At 36.5% G+C, this 15,450-nt stretch overlaps 4 protein-coding genes across 5 annotated transcripts in view; 3 read left to right on the top strand and 1 right to left on the bottom strand.

Annotated features, from left to right (window-relative positions):
- The window catches only part of Cep97 (centrosomal protein 97kDa), a 6,183-nt gene extending 5,210 nt beyond the window's left edge, over positions 1 to 973 (bottom strand). The window contains exons 1-4 of the mRNA XM_017910885.1: positions 951 to 973; positions 555 to 706; positions 258 to 416; positions 82 to 183 (exon numbers count right to left, since the gene is read on the bottom strand). Of these exons, the coding sequence (XP_017766374.1) occupies positions 82 to 183; positions 258 to 416; positions 555 to 706; positions 951 to 963 (426 nt within the window). The 5' untranslated portion in view covers positions 964 to 973. The remainder of the gene's footprint in view (positions 1 to 81; positions 184 to 257; positions 417 to 554; positions 707 to 950) is intronic.
- A 381-nt stretch (positions 974 to 1,354) lies between these two features.
- On the top strand, positions 1,355 to 6,022 carry LOC108555354 (probable RNA-binding protein EIF1AD). Of its 2 annotated transcripts, XM_017910964.1 has the most exons (3): positions 1,355 to 1,444; positions 5,419 to 5,691; positions 5,759 to 6,022. In XM_017910964.1, the coding sequence occupies exons 2-3, from the start codon at positions 5,425 to 5,427 to the stop codon at positions 5,957 to 5,959; spliced, it is 468 nt and encodes a 155-aa protein (XP_017766453.1). In that variant the 5' UTR covers positions 1,355 to 1,444; positions 5,419 to 5,424; the 3' UTR covers positions 5,960 to 6,022. The 2 variants fall into 2 exon arrangements, with proteins under 2 accessions (XP_017766453.1, XP_017766452.1); XM_017910963.1 differs by lacking the exon at positions 1,355 to 1,444 and having other exon boundaries at positions 5,226 to 5,691.
- On the top strand, positions 1,563 to 10,570 carry tam (DNA polymerase gamma, catalytic subunit tam). The gene is made up of 3 exons (XM_017910962.1): positions 1,563 to 5,194; positions 10,187 to 10,369; positions 10,482 to 10,570. Exons 1-3 carry the CDS (start codon positions 1,563 to 1,565, stop codon positions 10,501 to 10,503), a joined length of 3,837 nt encoding a protein of 1,278 aa, XP_017766451.1. The 3' UTR covers positions 10,504 to 10,570.
- Positions 10,520 to 11,476, top strand: LOC108555281 (neuropeptides capa receptor-like). Its single transcript, XM_017910857.1, has 3 exons — positions 10,520 to 10,733; positions 10,811 to 11,135; positions 11,233 to 11,476. The coding sequence occupies exons 1-3, from the start codon at positions 10,520 to 10,522 to the stop codon at positions 11,474 to 11,476; spliced, it is 783 nt and encodes a 260-aa protein (XP_017766346.1).
- The last annotated feature ends 3,974 nt before the right edge of the window (positions 11,477 to 15,450 follow it).

Genomic DNA, 15,450 nt, shown 5'->3' with positions numbered 1-15,450 from the left:
GATTATTATTATTATTATTATTATATATTAGAAATATAAACTTTAATGAAATTATAAAATTTAGTAGTATTGTAGTATTACCTTTAAATTTCGTAGATAAGATATATCTGAAATATGACTAATGCTATTTTCAGATAAATCTAAATGTTCCAACTTAGTGTTTGTGTGCAAATGTTCAATAGACTGCAAATTAATATAATATTATAAAGATTCAATAATTTGGAGATGATAGCATGCATTACTTATATTGATCATACCTTTATGTTATTGCCAGCTATGCAAAGTGTTTGTAAATTTATCATATCCTTTATACCTTCTATGGTTAAGACACCATTATTTGCTAAATTAAGAGTTACAAGATTATGTAACTTTGATACTCCATACATACGTAGCAATTGATTTCTTACTATAGATAGCTAAAATAATTTAATTATAAATAAAAAATCACTTACATTACATTACAATTTTCATTATATTAAAAACTATATATATATATATATATATAATACAAATATATAAATTTTATTTTATATATATTATTATAAATATATTACCTTTGTAATTCTGTGATAAGAATCAAGATTATCGAGACGCTGCAGTTCATTATCGTCAATAATCAATGTACTAATATCTGCATCTGACGGACAACGAGGAAGCTTCTTCAAACCTTGACCACTTAGATCGAGTGTATCGCACACTAAGGATTCTAAATACATAACATAATCTTACTGTTATTAACTTAACTAAACATGTAAATATTTAGACGCAAAACAACAAAAAATGTCAAAAGTGGCAAGTGTAAGATTGTAATAAAATTACTCTGCTTTTATATACATATTAATGAAATTCATAAGACTTGTTAAGGATCAAAATATATTTTAGATATCTAGAGTATCTTTAAGACAATTTATACAAGTATTGTATAATACAAATATTAAATTTTTACTAACCCGTCGAAGCCATGATGAACACAATAAACTGGTAGACGCTATGAAGATGTCGTCGTAATCACTATAGTACTTAATAAGAATAAATGTTTATAAATTATAGTAGGATTAACTTTAGTTTATAATTTTACATGCAGAGAAAATAAATCAGTATCACATTTATATTTTCCTAATCGCATTTATTTTCATCGATATCCCTGTACAATATCTATAGAAATATATATTGTATAGATGTTACAATATTAATTGTATATGACTAATTTAGATTTATTTGAACAAAAGTAATGTAGCTCATGTGTTATAATATTATGATTGCTATAAGTATATTTTTGAATTACGATAAATGATAACCATCCGAGTGATTTTAAAATTGCGCGTTTAAAAATTTAACATGGCGATCTAAGAGTTCAAAATATTTTGCGTGTAACTTTATTCGTTAAAATTACTCCTTTTCTTAAGATCTGTATTATCTTGTGAAACATAATTACTATCAACAGGTAAGGTTTTAGTTAATAAAGTTGATCAATAACAGACTTTTTATACGTCACCATAACAATGAAATCACATGTCAACTTTAATGTAAAATTATAAAAGAATATAGTAAATAGATTAATAATGAAACGCTATTTAATTAATGTATGTAACAGACAAAAGTCTAATGTTGCACATTATAACGGTAATACCAATGAATATAAACAATATTCAAAGAAAGTTATTCAGTATGGAAAATGTGATTCTCTTCTAACCTCAACGGAGAATACTATTGTATGTTGTGAAAAACATGAAGAAAGTATCAATGAAATTTATACTCATGAAACTCGCACTGTTGCACTTAAAGAAATTGATATAGATGAAAAGTGTGATTTAACTAATATACCTATAAATTTTGAAAATAGTCTTTATGTACCAATGATTAATACAAACAATAATACTTCAATAAAATATAAAAATGCAGAAATTTTGAAGAATGAAATTATACAGAAAGAAGTACACGATGAAAAATGTAATGAAACTGACATAAGAATTAATGAAATCAATATGCAAATGCTCTCAAAATCATTACACAAACAAATATTTAAAGATTATTACAAAAGCTGTAGACAGGATAAAATATCAGAGAAAGATATACAGTCAATAAAGAACAATTTAAGTTTGTATGGGATAAAAACTGAAGATGCTAGTAGACTACCGGAAGTTAATATTAAATTACCTCCTTTAGAAGGAGATGATATCGAACAACATTTTTATAATATAGGAAATGCTCAAATTAAACCTTATATAAAACTTATAAAAAATATTATGAAGGATATTCCTCAAATGCCAAATAAGTGGATGTTTAATGAAGGGTGGACAAGATATGCTACTGATGGAATACAAAGGGTAGATTACCCATTAGAAGATGCTATTATTTTTGATGTAGAAGTTTGTATGAAAGAAGGTCCTTTACCAACACTTGCAACTGCAGTAACTAACAAAGCATGGTATGGTTGGGTATCAAAGTCTTTAACAAATGGCTTAAATAGAACTTTTGAAGGTAAACAGTTTGGTATGGATGAATTAATACCATTAGAAAGTATAGCTACTGAACATGGAGAAAAATTAACTTCTTTTCATAAAAAACCAAAAATTCTAGTCAGTCATAATGTATCATTTGACAGAAGTAAAATTAAAGAGCAATATTGGTTGAAACGTACAGGTCTAAGATTTATTGACACAATGTCACTTCATATATCTATTGGTGGAATTAATAGTTATCAAAGGACAATTTTAAACTCTAAGAAAGATACAGAGGAAAAGTTAAATTTACAGATGGAAACCTCACTGAATAGTTTAGAAGAAATTCACAAATTTTATTGTGGTTCTAAAATAAATAAAAGTATCAAGGATGTGTTTATAAATGGATCTTTAGCAGAAATTAAAGAAGATTTCAATTCTTTGATGAGTTATTGTGCAAATGATGTGATTGCAACTCATAATATTTTATGCCATTTATTTCCCATTTTTGAGGAAAGATTCCCTCATCCTGTTACTTTAGCAGGGATGCTAGAACTTGGTACTGCATATCTGCCTATGAATTCTAATTGGCAAAAATATATAAATGAATCAGAAACTTGCTTCGAAGACTTAAATTATGAAACTAAAACTATTCTTGCTAAAAGAGCTAATGCTGTTTGCGAACTCATGCATAATGAAAAATATAAGGAAGATATATGGATGTGGGATGAAGATTGGAGTACACAAATGCTTAAAGTGAAAGCACAATACTCAAAAAGAAACGCCAAGAAAGAATATCAAGCACAAAATGTAGAAGAAAAAGAGAAAGAAACTCAAAGTTATTTAACAGATGATGAAGATGAAGAAGATCCATTAGAAAAAGAATTTGCTTATTTAACAGAGACACGAAAGTTTTTACCTTCAAGACTACCACATATGCCCGGATATCCTGCTTGGTACAGAAAACTTTGTCCTAAAATGAACGACGAAGATTGGTCACCAGGTCCTCAAGATCTAAGCATTTCTAAGCAAATTGTTCCAAAACTTCTAAATCTGACATGGGAGTGTTATCCTTTACATTATATAAAAAACAAAGGTTGGGGTATTTTAGTACCTTACACTAATGATACAAGTATTAAAACTAAAATACCTTTAAAACAGCTTTTAGCTCAGTGCTCTTTATTTAAAGCAGAGTATTCATTTAATGAAAAAAATTATACAATGTCAACCATTGATACAGAAGTAGAAAATGAGTTACATAAAACTGAGTTTTGGCGTAACAAGAAGAAGAAGCCTAATGTTCATTTAAGTGGCATTTATCAAGGCAGTGCACACTGGTGCAATGTAGATATAGATAACTGCTGTTATTTTCTTAAATTGCCACACAAAGATGGAAAGAGTTATAATGTTGGCAATCCAATGAGTAAATACTTCCTAAATAAGTTTTCAGATGATATATTGGCCAGTTCAGATGCCAGTGCTGTAGAAATATTGAAAATTGCTAAAATGATCTCATATTGGAGAAATAATAGAGATAGAATTATGTCACAGTTTGCAGTATGGTTTGATAATTCATATTTACCACGTTTCATCACAAATTCCAAAAAGTCAATGCATTTTGGGGCAATTTTACCGATGGTAGTCGTTTGTGGTACATTAACTAGGCGAGCAGTAGAACCTACGTGGATGACTGCATCTAATGTCGATTCCGAACGCATTGGTTCTGAATTACGATCAATGATTCAAGCACCACCAGGGTATAATATCGTCGGTGCTGACGTTGACAGTCAGGAATTATGGATTTCATCGATGATAGGAGATGCTTATTACAAAAAAATTCATGGGGCTACACCGTTTGGTTGGATGACACTGATCGGTACTAAATCCAACGAGACTGACATGCATAGCGTTACTGCTAAAGCAATTGGAATCTCTAGGCACCAGGCCAAAGTTATTAATTACGCTAGAATTTATGGTGCTGGTCAAAAGTTCGCTGAAACGCTTTTGAAACAATTCAATCCGTGTATGACGGATAACGAAGCTGCAACAAAGTCTCGAAAAATGTTTACCATGACAAAAGGGAAAAAGGTTTATAGGTTGAAACCTGAACATATTTTTGAATTTAACGACAAGGATTATTCGTCGTACGAGGCATACAGATTATCAAAATTACACGGCAAAGATGTATCGGAGATGTTTGAACCAAGTAAATGGGTCGGAGGTTCGGAATCCGCGATGTTTAATAGATTAGAGGAAATCGCACGGGATTCACATCCTGTTACACCTTTCTTGAACTCCAGGTTAACTTTAGCTTTAGAAAATCAAACGAATAACGAGCAATATTTGCCTACGAAAATAAATTGGGTAGTTCAGAGTGGAGCGGTCGACTTTTTACATTTAATGTTAGTCTCGATGAAATGGCTTATGAAGGACAACGTAAGATTCTGTCTATCGTTCCACGATGAATTACGATACTTGGTACCTTCGCGATATAAGTACAATGCAGCGCTTGCCATGCACATTACTAACTTGTTAACTCGTTGTTTTTGCGCCTCGAAACTTGGAATGAACGATCTTCCGATGTCGGTAGCATTTTTTAGTTCCGTAGAAGTAGACACCGTTTTGCGAAAAGAACCGGATAACGATTGTATCACGCCATCGAATCCTCATGGCTTAAAAAATGGGTACGAAATTCCTCCTGGAGAAAGCTTAGACATATGGTCCGCCATAAGTAAATCTGGTGGTTCCTTGGGGTCGTATGATATAAATCAACGAACAATTGAATAGAATTAAAAAGTACGAATTAGAAAAAAGCAAACCAAAGATTAGTAAAGCATAAAAGCTATATGTGTATACGTTGAAAACTAACAATGGTGAACATTATCGATGAGAGTAATGAAAGACCAGTTAAAAAACATTATACTTTTCCTTTTAAAACGCGACATGGATGAGATTGTTGTTATGTTTAAATTTACAGGTAAAAATGTCCAAAGCCACGAAACGTAAACACGTTACCAGAGAAATCGAAGATATGAGTATCCCTACGGAATCGCAGTCGATCGTTCGAATAATAGAATCTCGCGGTAATAATCTTCACGAAGTTCTCGATGCATCTGGAATGCAATATCTCGTGTCTATGCCGATGAAATTTAGGAGAAACATTTGGGTGAAACGTGGAAATTTCGTGTTGGTAGAACCAATACCGGAAGGGAACAAAGTGAAAGCAGAAATTGTTAAAATATTAACGAGAGTACGTTCAACTGCAAATATCATTGTATATTAACCTGTAGTATTTTGAGAGAGAACTTGTTTGTTAGGTACATGAAAGATGGTACCGCCAGCAGAACTGTTGGCCCCAAGAGTTTGACGAAACTCCAAGTTCGGAGCGAGGAACAACCGGAGAAGAAAATGATAACGAAGAAGATGATATTTTTATAAATACAAATAGGTTATTACATAATAGTAGTAGGATAGATAAGACTAGCGACACGAGCAGCGATGAATCTGATTCTTGCTAATGTTTCGGTTACAGTATTGTAAATAATAAAATTGTTCGTGTAAAAATAACAGCAAACTACTTGTCGGAGAGTACAATAAATATTTTTCTAAGATACGTTTATATACGAATATTTTATTTCACTGTAATGGAAAAAATATGTCTCCGTTTAACGGTGGCAAGCGTTATCACAAAAATTATCATTGCATTGTCCGATTAATCTTATCGGCTAGCATGATTTTTGCAATTCGATGCGTATTCTACCTTTTGTCAATTATTCTCTATCACGAAACGAAAAGACCTGTTTATTTTTAACATTTCGCTCCTTCGGTTAACTTTGCCGGGGCATTTCAAAATTAAAGACGTTATCTTGAAAAACACGCCTAAAACAGGAACGAAAGTTCTGATTCTTTTGGAATTTCAGATAAAGCTGAGTCGAATGAAATTAAAACGCAAATGCTACGGCGATGATTGACATTTTTTAATATTCTCGCGTGGCTCGTAAATCTTGAAAATGCATCATATCTGCTCTCTGCACCGTAAATCGAACATACTTTTGGGAGAAATGAATCACGGTTGTATAGATAAAGCAAAGATACATAGTAAATATGCGTTTCTTATAAATTTTCGAATATACACAAACACAACTGGTACGTCGGTTTCGTCCGAGTGTAATTACACTTACTCTTTACTTTTCACTCTGACGCATTTCAATCTTAAGAACAAGCTTATCTCTCACGAGGCAAAAGTTGCTGCGTGTAGCGTTCAAATTTTTAGGTAAACAAACAATCGGCAGAGACTTTTGTAATTTTGTTTAAAAATAATCAACCCATCTTCACGTTCGATCGTGATTCATCTGATAAAACGGTGCATGTCAGATACGAACGGGATACACGAATACGCTAAAAATCGTAGGGGAATCGAACGGAATGATATACCGATTCTCTTATCGGCGAAATCAGCAGATGAGGTTGCTGCGAGGAAAGGTGTCCAACGGTATCGTTAAGAAAGTTACGTTCAGTCACGCTGTACGGTAGTCTGCTCTCGACAGCGACGATTGGCTGATTTACCGTTTCCTCCCTTATTTCGATCATTTATTTTCGTTTCTCGCGTTAATAACAGCAGGTTACAAACAGTCCTCGTTTCCTAGTCTACGTGCGTGTCGTTCTCGAATTCTTCTCTCGAATTCTTTCTTCCGCGTTTCGCGAGCGAGCGTTATTATCAAAGAAACTGTCCTAATTACCGTTAGAAATACACTGTGCGAGTGTTCTCATCGTGTGATCGTGTGTATCGCTTGTTCTGCTGTGAGAAAATTCGACGATGTCGGAATGATCCGTATCTGGAAGAACGAAAATGGAAATATGCGGTGGAGCATCAACAGAAAACGATCGAGGTAACATTCGTACGTGGAGTGGAATTGTCGTGGAAATGGGAAATCGAGTAGGCTACAGCGGAGTTCGAATGGAATGAGAATTGAAAAGGAATTTGCGTTCTCTGCATCGATTCCAGAGAAATCGTTAAAGTTTCCTTGATTTGTCTTCGGCTGGTGACCTATTGACGATCGCAGTTTGTTGACTCGACATCGGGTTATCGAGCCTCGTAACAGAATGTTTTGTTTATCGGTGATAATGATTTGCACGATCACGAATACGTGCTCTTGAAACGGATCGTTGTCGAATTTTCATCGTTCTTCGCCCAGTACACTCTGTTACCGTTTTAAATGCTCGACGACCGATGCTCTGCTCCCTTGGCAGGAGGTTTCGATTGATATATAGAGAAGGAACATCGTTCGAGGGTAGGAGAGCCATTATGGACACGACGAGCGAAGATGCGAACGATTTGCACGATTTTTGGAAGAACTGGGACTTGGAGAACCTGACGGAAGCGGAGTACTTGGCCAAGGTACTCGGGCCTAGGTATCTGCCTCCGAGAATGGTGATACCTCTCACGATAGCGTACCTGGTGATCTTCGTGACTGGTATTTTCGGAAATATCGCCACGTGTATCGTAATTATAAGAAATCCGTCGATGCAAACCGCCACCAACTACTACTTGTTCAGTCTGGCCATATCCGACCTTATTCTACTTATATTGGGTGAGTCGCGCGTTCGCACGCCTTTACGTTTGCGCGTATCGATACTGTTTGTCGTCTCGTCCCGGTCACGTCGATTCCCATTTTCCCCGTTCGTAAAAATAATTTATGAAGGGGGACGAAGATAATGAAGTCCGATAAACGCTTAATAAAGATAAGCGTGAACCCGCGATACCTGTATCGGTATCGATTCGCTTTTAATTGGCCCGAGGCGAATCTATAACCGAATTAGATTTATGCTCGACTCCTAAATCAACATTCGGCCGATTAAGTCGTTAAATCGTAACGGCATATCTCATTGGAATTGCCGGTATTCTGATAGTCGATGAAGCGAGAATCGATATCGAACGAAGAGGCAGACGCGGGATAGTACGATTTCATTTAGCGAATTTCCGTTTGGCCATGTTATATAACTAGCACAAAGGAAGACTAGGAGGATTCCCTAGGAGTTTCGCTATAAATGACACATTTCAGATTCAGATCGTTTTGCCTTTGCTTAATTACATCGAGGCTCGATGATAAGGGCTTTAAATTAATCTTCGTCTAACGTGTACATTAGCGATTCTTATCTGCTCACTGGGTTGTTTGCTGATCGTAACGTCGTTTTTATTTGCGTCATTGCGCCAATTTGTCAGGATAAAAATTGTGGACGTGCGGGCGTCTGTATCAAAGTCTTCGGAAAATTAAAAGATTTAGGATGATAGGAATAAGTATAACGCGGTGTTTGCACAAGTACTTTGAACTTCCACAGATCGCTTACACCACGAACGTTTACGTTTAGCCTCGCATTTGCGACAGTTACTTGTACGTTCGCGGCTTGAATAGCCGAAATTGTATACCTTGAATTTCTTGAATAGACGAAGATAACGAGGCCACGATAAGAGCTATCGCGTACATAGCTAGGATGAAATTTAAATGACGCGGAATAGTCGAATGTAAAACACGTTGGGCATTCTATCGTGCTGTATGAAAAATGTTGCATAAGCCTCTATTCTTTTTCACGAGATGAAAATCAGGTACAAAGGACGAGACGTGTATTTTCGTGGATTCTATTTCCAATCCTTGACGTCAACGAACCGATTAACTTCCGATAAAAATGACATCTTCTCGAGATACACGTGCTTTGTTATACTTAATAGAGCCATCGTGATACATCGTTCACGTCGTGGCAGTGTCACACACAACCTTCTGTATCCGTAGTCTCAAAGACAGAGAAAAGTTGAATCGTTATCTGCATATTATTCGCCATTGCGATGAAAATTACCGTCTGGAGGAATCTTGATAATATGTACGATGCTTGCGCGCATTCGATGTAATCGATATCGATTTTGCGAGATGTATAGCGTTTTAGCCCATTAAATATTAATACAGCTTGCAACTTGGAAATTAACGCCTTCCCTCGTTCCAACGTATATGGGGTATCATTTATTTAAACTCAATTCTCTTACATCGTGTCAAAGGAACAGTTTCACAAACACGGTTCGTTTCACCCTATCGTTGCTAGGGTTGATTAAAAAATAAATTCCCATCCGTTAATTGTATCGTTGCTCTGCCACGCAATTATATATTTAATGGTGGAAGAAAGTGGAAACAGTTTCTGAAATTGTGTAACAAATATCGAAGTCGTCTGAACACGGGAGTTACGGCTTGTCTCCTTAAATCGTCGTGGAACATTGTGACGTCTATGCGTTAATTACCTTCCGAGCTTAAGTCAGTCGTAAATCAACTTTCGAGAAAATCAGTTTGTGTACCATGGAGACGCTTGTGTTCCTCAGTTGTTACGATACTCGTTCTGGCGTAGATATCTGACGTCAATTGCACGGCCGTCACAGAAGTAAATTACAGATAACTACGCGTATAACAATAAAAATATAGACTCGCGTTAACATAATCAAAATGAAATATCTCGATCGATCGTTATCTGCGAGCTGTTCGATCGTTATCATATTTTGTTTCATCGCTTTCAGGACTACCCAACGAGCTGAGCCTTTTTTGGCAACAATATCCATGGCCTCTAGGAGTCGGACTATGCAAGATCAGAGCATACGTGTCGGAAATGTAAGGAAAATTATTTTCAATTTTCAATCAGGAAAAATTACGATGGTCGATTCTTCTTTTTAATTTGATTTCCACTTAATAGGTCGTCTTACGTATCAGTCCTTACCATAGTAGCATTTTCCATGGAAAGATATTTAGCCATTTGTCACCCGCTACGGGTTTACACGATAAGTGGTCTCAAAAGACCAATTCGTTTCATCCTGGCTGCCTGGTCGATTGCGCTGATTTCCGCCATACCATTTGCAATCTACACGAAAGTCAATTTAGTCGAGTATCCGCCAGGTGAAGCAAGAAATTTCATAATCTTTGTCTTACATCTACGCGCGGACTTATTCGCGACGAAAACCTGCAATCGCTTATGTTTTACTTTATTTTAATAATTAAATTACTTCAGGTTCCGGCAATTATTCGGCTGATTCCGCGATTTGCGCCATGCTGCTGCCATATATGCCCGATTTCCCTCTGTACGAGTTGAGCAGTATCGTGTTCTTTCTGATACCGATGCTAGTGATCTTGGTGGTGTACATCAGGATGGGTTTAAGAATCAGAAACAGCGTGAAGGCTACTTTGGAAACGGTGGGGCAGGGCTCGATTCACGGAGACTCGAAGCAAATTCAATCCCGGAGATCCGTGATTAGAATGTTAAGTAAGATACTCTTCGTTTCGACGTTTTACGTAATACTCTCATCTACGAAAAGTGCATATCATGCGCGTTGTTTGCAGGTGCCGTGGTTATTCTATTTTTCATTTGCTGGGCGCCGTTTCATGCTCAGCGATTGCTCTACGTTCATGCCCAAGAATCCGATTATTACCCAGACCTGAACGAGTGGCTGTACATTTTAAGCGGATGCCTGTATTACTTTAGCACGACCGTGAATCCCATTTTGTATACCTTGATGAGCATGAAGTACAGGCAAGCGTTCGTAAAAACGATTTGTTGCACGATGAAGAGAACTGGTAGGAGGAGTTGGATCACGAGAAAGTCCGAAACGTACAGTAACAGTTCGAGTGGAAAAGCACGGGACTCGAACTTCAAGTGCTCCGTGAGGTAGTAGCATTATCAACGTAGTTATATAAAAAGCTTCGCGAACGATAATACCGTGCACTTCTGCGTCACGTTTAATGTTCCTACAATTTTTATTCAGGTACACGATCAATCAGGCGAAGGAAATGTTTCGATTCACTACGACCCGGGAAAATGTGGGAAAAGATGGAGGCACGAACGATGTCGTTGCTCGTAAATCGTACGGGCTGAAGAAAGAAGATTCCACGTCGAAGCCTCTTCTCAATCGAATGCACAGTGATACACAGGAAGAAAGGGACAATAAAAGTTCTGCACGCAGAACGACAGAGGAAAATTCCTCGTCTATAATTAGCAGCGTTTTGTAGTCTGCAGTGTATATTATTAGAATTTCAAATTACTGTACATAATAGATTTAAGCTAATCGTATTACTATCTTATTTATTTGCTGACCATATTGTATAGTTGTATATTTAAAATAATTTTTACTCCGTTCTAGAGCTTATATATTTGATACGAATTTTAATTATAAACTGTGAAAATTGTTATATATATATATATACGAATGAAATGTAAATAAGAAATGTTTAACGTGTCGCTTTTTTGTAATAGAACTTTGAAATGGAATAAATCGTATAAGAGAGACAGGTAACACGAGTCTTGCAGTCTAGAAGGACCAGCGAAGAAAGGTTTTCTGTATCAAAGAATGTCGACACTATTAACTATGTTTAACGAAGATACGGTAAATCTCAGTAGGAAAGTCGTACATTTTAATTACGTTTAGTGGCATTAAGAAACGTCGTATATCTTTGAAAATTTTCTACCGTGTGCTTTCGCCGTTAGGTATTTTCATTCGATATTAGTCAAATATTTTCAGAATGTTTCGCATAATTACTTATTTGTTCTGTATCTTGTATTTTCTAGCCCTCTTCTATTTTACTCTTCTCTTTACATTTATGCAGATAAGATTCCACGCATTGAGATGAATTTAACACTAGATTTACGGACGCTATCTGTATACCTATTTCTAAAGACACCTGTCAAATTCACAGGTAAAGGAAACCACGTGCCTTCTATTTAACGATTAGTTTAACTTAAAAACAATTATATATTATATTAACAGTCTTGATATAAGTTAACTAAATCTGTTACCACCGTATAATTGGAGCAACCCTTCCGTCAAATTGACGGGTTCCGTAAATCTAGTGTTAATAAAATGAACACCGATTACGATTCCCGGAAACTTATATTTCAGCACGAAATTAGGGGAAAGAAAAGGGAAGAATCGGAACGAAAAGTGATTTAAGTGTCATGAAGAAATAAACTGCGAAATCGATGAATGCTGCATGAATATTTAAAAAATAGTACGACCCCGGAGGAACTTCTGCAAGAATTGTTTCATCGAGCAGCAAGTTGTAATTACTTCTTGACGACTTTCGAATATTGATTGACATCGATTTGGAACTCAGTGATCAACGTGGATGAAGAAAACGTGATGAAATTACGACTGTAACGGTGTACAAAGTTTGTCGGGAGGAAAATCAAAGTTACGTAGCTGCGAGCTATCCGTTCCTCGAGTTCACATATGATCAACGAAGAAGTTTGCGGTCGAAGATTCGTTAAACAGGATTCCGTAGCTCCAAGAACGGAAGTAATTGGTATAGAAGCGAAACTTTTCACCGTTTCGTTACATAATTGATTTACCATTGTCAAAGGAATTTTCCTTCGACCCCGGTGATAAAACTTTCCATCCACGAGGTGAGGCGAATGGCGTCTGCCCGCGAGCTGATATATCCAATGACACCGTGGCTTAGAGTGATCCGAGAAATAATTTCCGACGTAGAACAAAGGAACGTGACGGTAATTTCCCTGTCAAACTTGTCAAAATGAACGGAGTAACCTAAATCCAACTTTTCCCACCATATTCGTCCGTGATATTTCACCGAAATAATGTTGGAACGCTGAATAAAATGAAGAGATTCGTACCGTTACAGTATTTGTATTACTCGCTGAAATTCCTCGTCTTCGTGGCTGTCGAATGCACATTTGCGGTGTACCAGTGCGTCCTTCGCACGGTCGTCACGCAGATGATGGGGCAGAAGTCATTGCAATGGGTAATATCATTTTCTTGCGTCATGGTAACGCTGTTAGTCTTTTCATTCGTCTTCTTTAATGTGCGCGGTTTTATTGATTTTCCTCTTTCCTTTTCAGACGCAACATTTTCTAATCCACTGCTTATCATCTAAAAACTCGCTCGTAGACTGAATAAGGACAAAAACGCGGAAACGTAATGCTATTATCTCGGTACACGGTAGGAAGACGTCGAAGGTAAAACGTGAAACATGTGTAACGTAAAGAAAACATTCTCCCAAGTTTCCGTTTTTGTCCACGTTCACTCATCCTATCGGAAAAGCTATTTTTTTAACCCCTATTTTTCCGCCAAAATCGAATTCGCACATTACGAAAAAAGATTTATAAGAAAATAAATCCAGTTACGTCGTGATCGATTTGAATATCGAGTTATCGTATATCGTTTCAGTTCTTTTTCTACATTTTTATTCTTGGCACGTTGATTCTGATCCTCGACTCGTACGCTGCGCCAATGGAACTACCCCTCGAATATGAAGAAGCTTTCTTACTCTGCCATTTCCACCAGATACATCTCCCGAAACAAGCCACCGAGATTGCACGCCTCGATCGCGATAGAAACAGGAGATATTTATCGCAGGCAACATTGGCTTACGGTTCGCAAAAGCACGTAATTCATTTCCTGGTTGGCGATACCGATTATCGCGAATTAAAACATTAGACGAAGAATGCGGCAAAGGTTATCTCGAATGCTAACTCCGGAGATTCTTTCGTACTTCCGAGAGGAATATGCAAATAGATGCAAATGAAAATCAGAGGCGAATACCCGAGGATAATGAGGCGGAATAAGACGAGAGAACGCGGGGTGAAATGAAAATCCTAGAGAGACGAAACAAGATCGAAGAACGAGGAAGAGGATACTAGAAATCAAAATTTTTCGATTTACAGAATGTTTATGATCCGTTGAAATAAATTACGCGAAAATATTTTGCGACATATCGTTCGCGCGATAAAAATGGAAATGAACCCATAAACCGATATAGGGTTGCTTTCCAACGTCGAATTGGATAGGCAATAATTTATGATACCGCTTTTGTCTTATATCCGATATTAATTGCATTCGTTACCGTGATACAGGATCAGCTCTGACTACCCGAGTACAGGTTTTTAATGACGATGATGAGGCTTTTAACGAGGTCACGTATAAGCAGGAATTTTTCATAAACTCGAATGTCCCGAGGTATCAGCACTCGTATCCATCTCAGCTTTCGCCGATGGATGATCGATCCTCTAAATCTTCAAAAATCGACGAAACGACTTGGCAAACAGGTCGAAGCATACGAGCAGACTCGATCTCCGATACCAAAGCTAGAATTACCAAACCGATCAAAATATCTAGTTTCAAACCTTTTACTTTTACAGTCACTGCAAACACGTAGTAGATCGTTATCTAGATAGAAATGCAATTAGGCACACCTAATTCGTTCTCGTCTGCCTCTTCAGATACTGTTGTAGAATTTTTAGCTATATTAACCCTTTGCACCCGAGAGGTGACTCTCAGTCACCATTTAAACAGATTCTAAAGATCGACGTTAATTAATATATCAAATTTAAAATTACCTAACGATGTGTGGAATGTGGAAGAAAAATAATTCTACGTATTAATTTGCATATGATTTCTCATTTACCATTTTAAAAATATCGTCGACTCTATGACAGAAAGTCTTCGAATTACTATTTTTCTGTAACGAAAAAGTCGTCGAGTGCAAAGGGTTAATCTTATGCAAACCAAAATCGTGTGTCTGATAAGGAACAACTCTCTTTAATAGCAAGAGAAGTTTATTTAATTGACATTATACACCAGGTTCCTCTCAATTATAACACTCAACGTCTCAACTACACCCCGTCCTTGCATCCCTATTTAAAGCCAGATCTATCTCATTTTATACACACGCTTTCTCTCTCAATCATTCTACAGACATTCGGACAAAAGGATTTGCCGTTATCATTTGTTCTTTCTGCGTTAAACACCCTGTTCCGTCCCGGAGAGCGTGTTTATAACATAATTTTATTCTAGGGCTTACACTTTTAACAGACCTAACGGTTCATTTTATATTTTATACCGCGACTGCAATTCCGGAGGTTCGATGTGCATCAACGCCGTTCTAGCGGATTAAGCTTATAAAGGTAAAGCAAAATTAGGAATTTTACTAGTACCAGACGCGACAGATGGGACCCACTTGTGACAGACCCA

This window comes from Eufriesea mexicana, unplaced genomic scaffold, assembly GCF_001483705.2.
Source record: "Eufriesea mexicana isolate 0111107269 unplaced genomic scaffold, ASM148370v2 scaffold107, whole genome shotgun sequence".
In the NCBI taxonomy this organism is placed as follows: Eukaryota; Metazoa; Arthropoda; class Insecta; order Hymenoptera; family Apidae; genus Eufriesea; species Eufriesea mexicana.
Note: the sequence above shows the minus strand (reverse complement) of the source record. Positions and strands in the feature narration are given on the sequence as shown.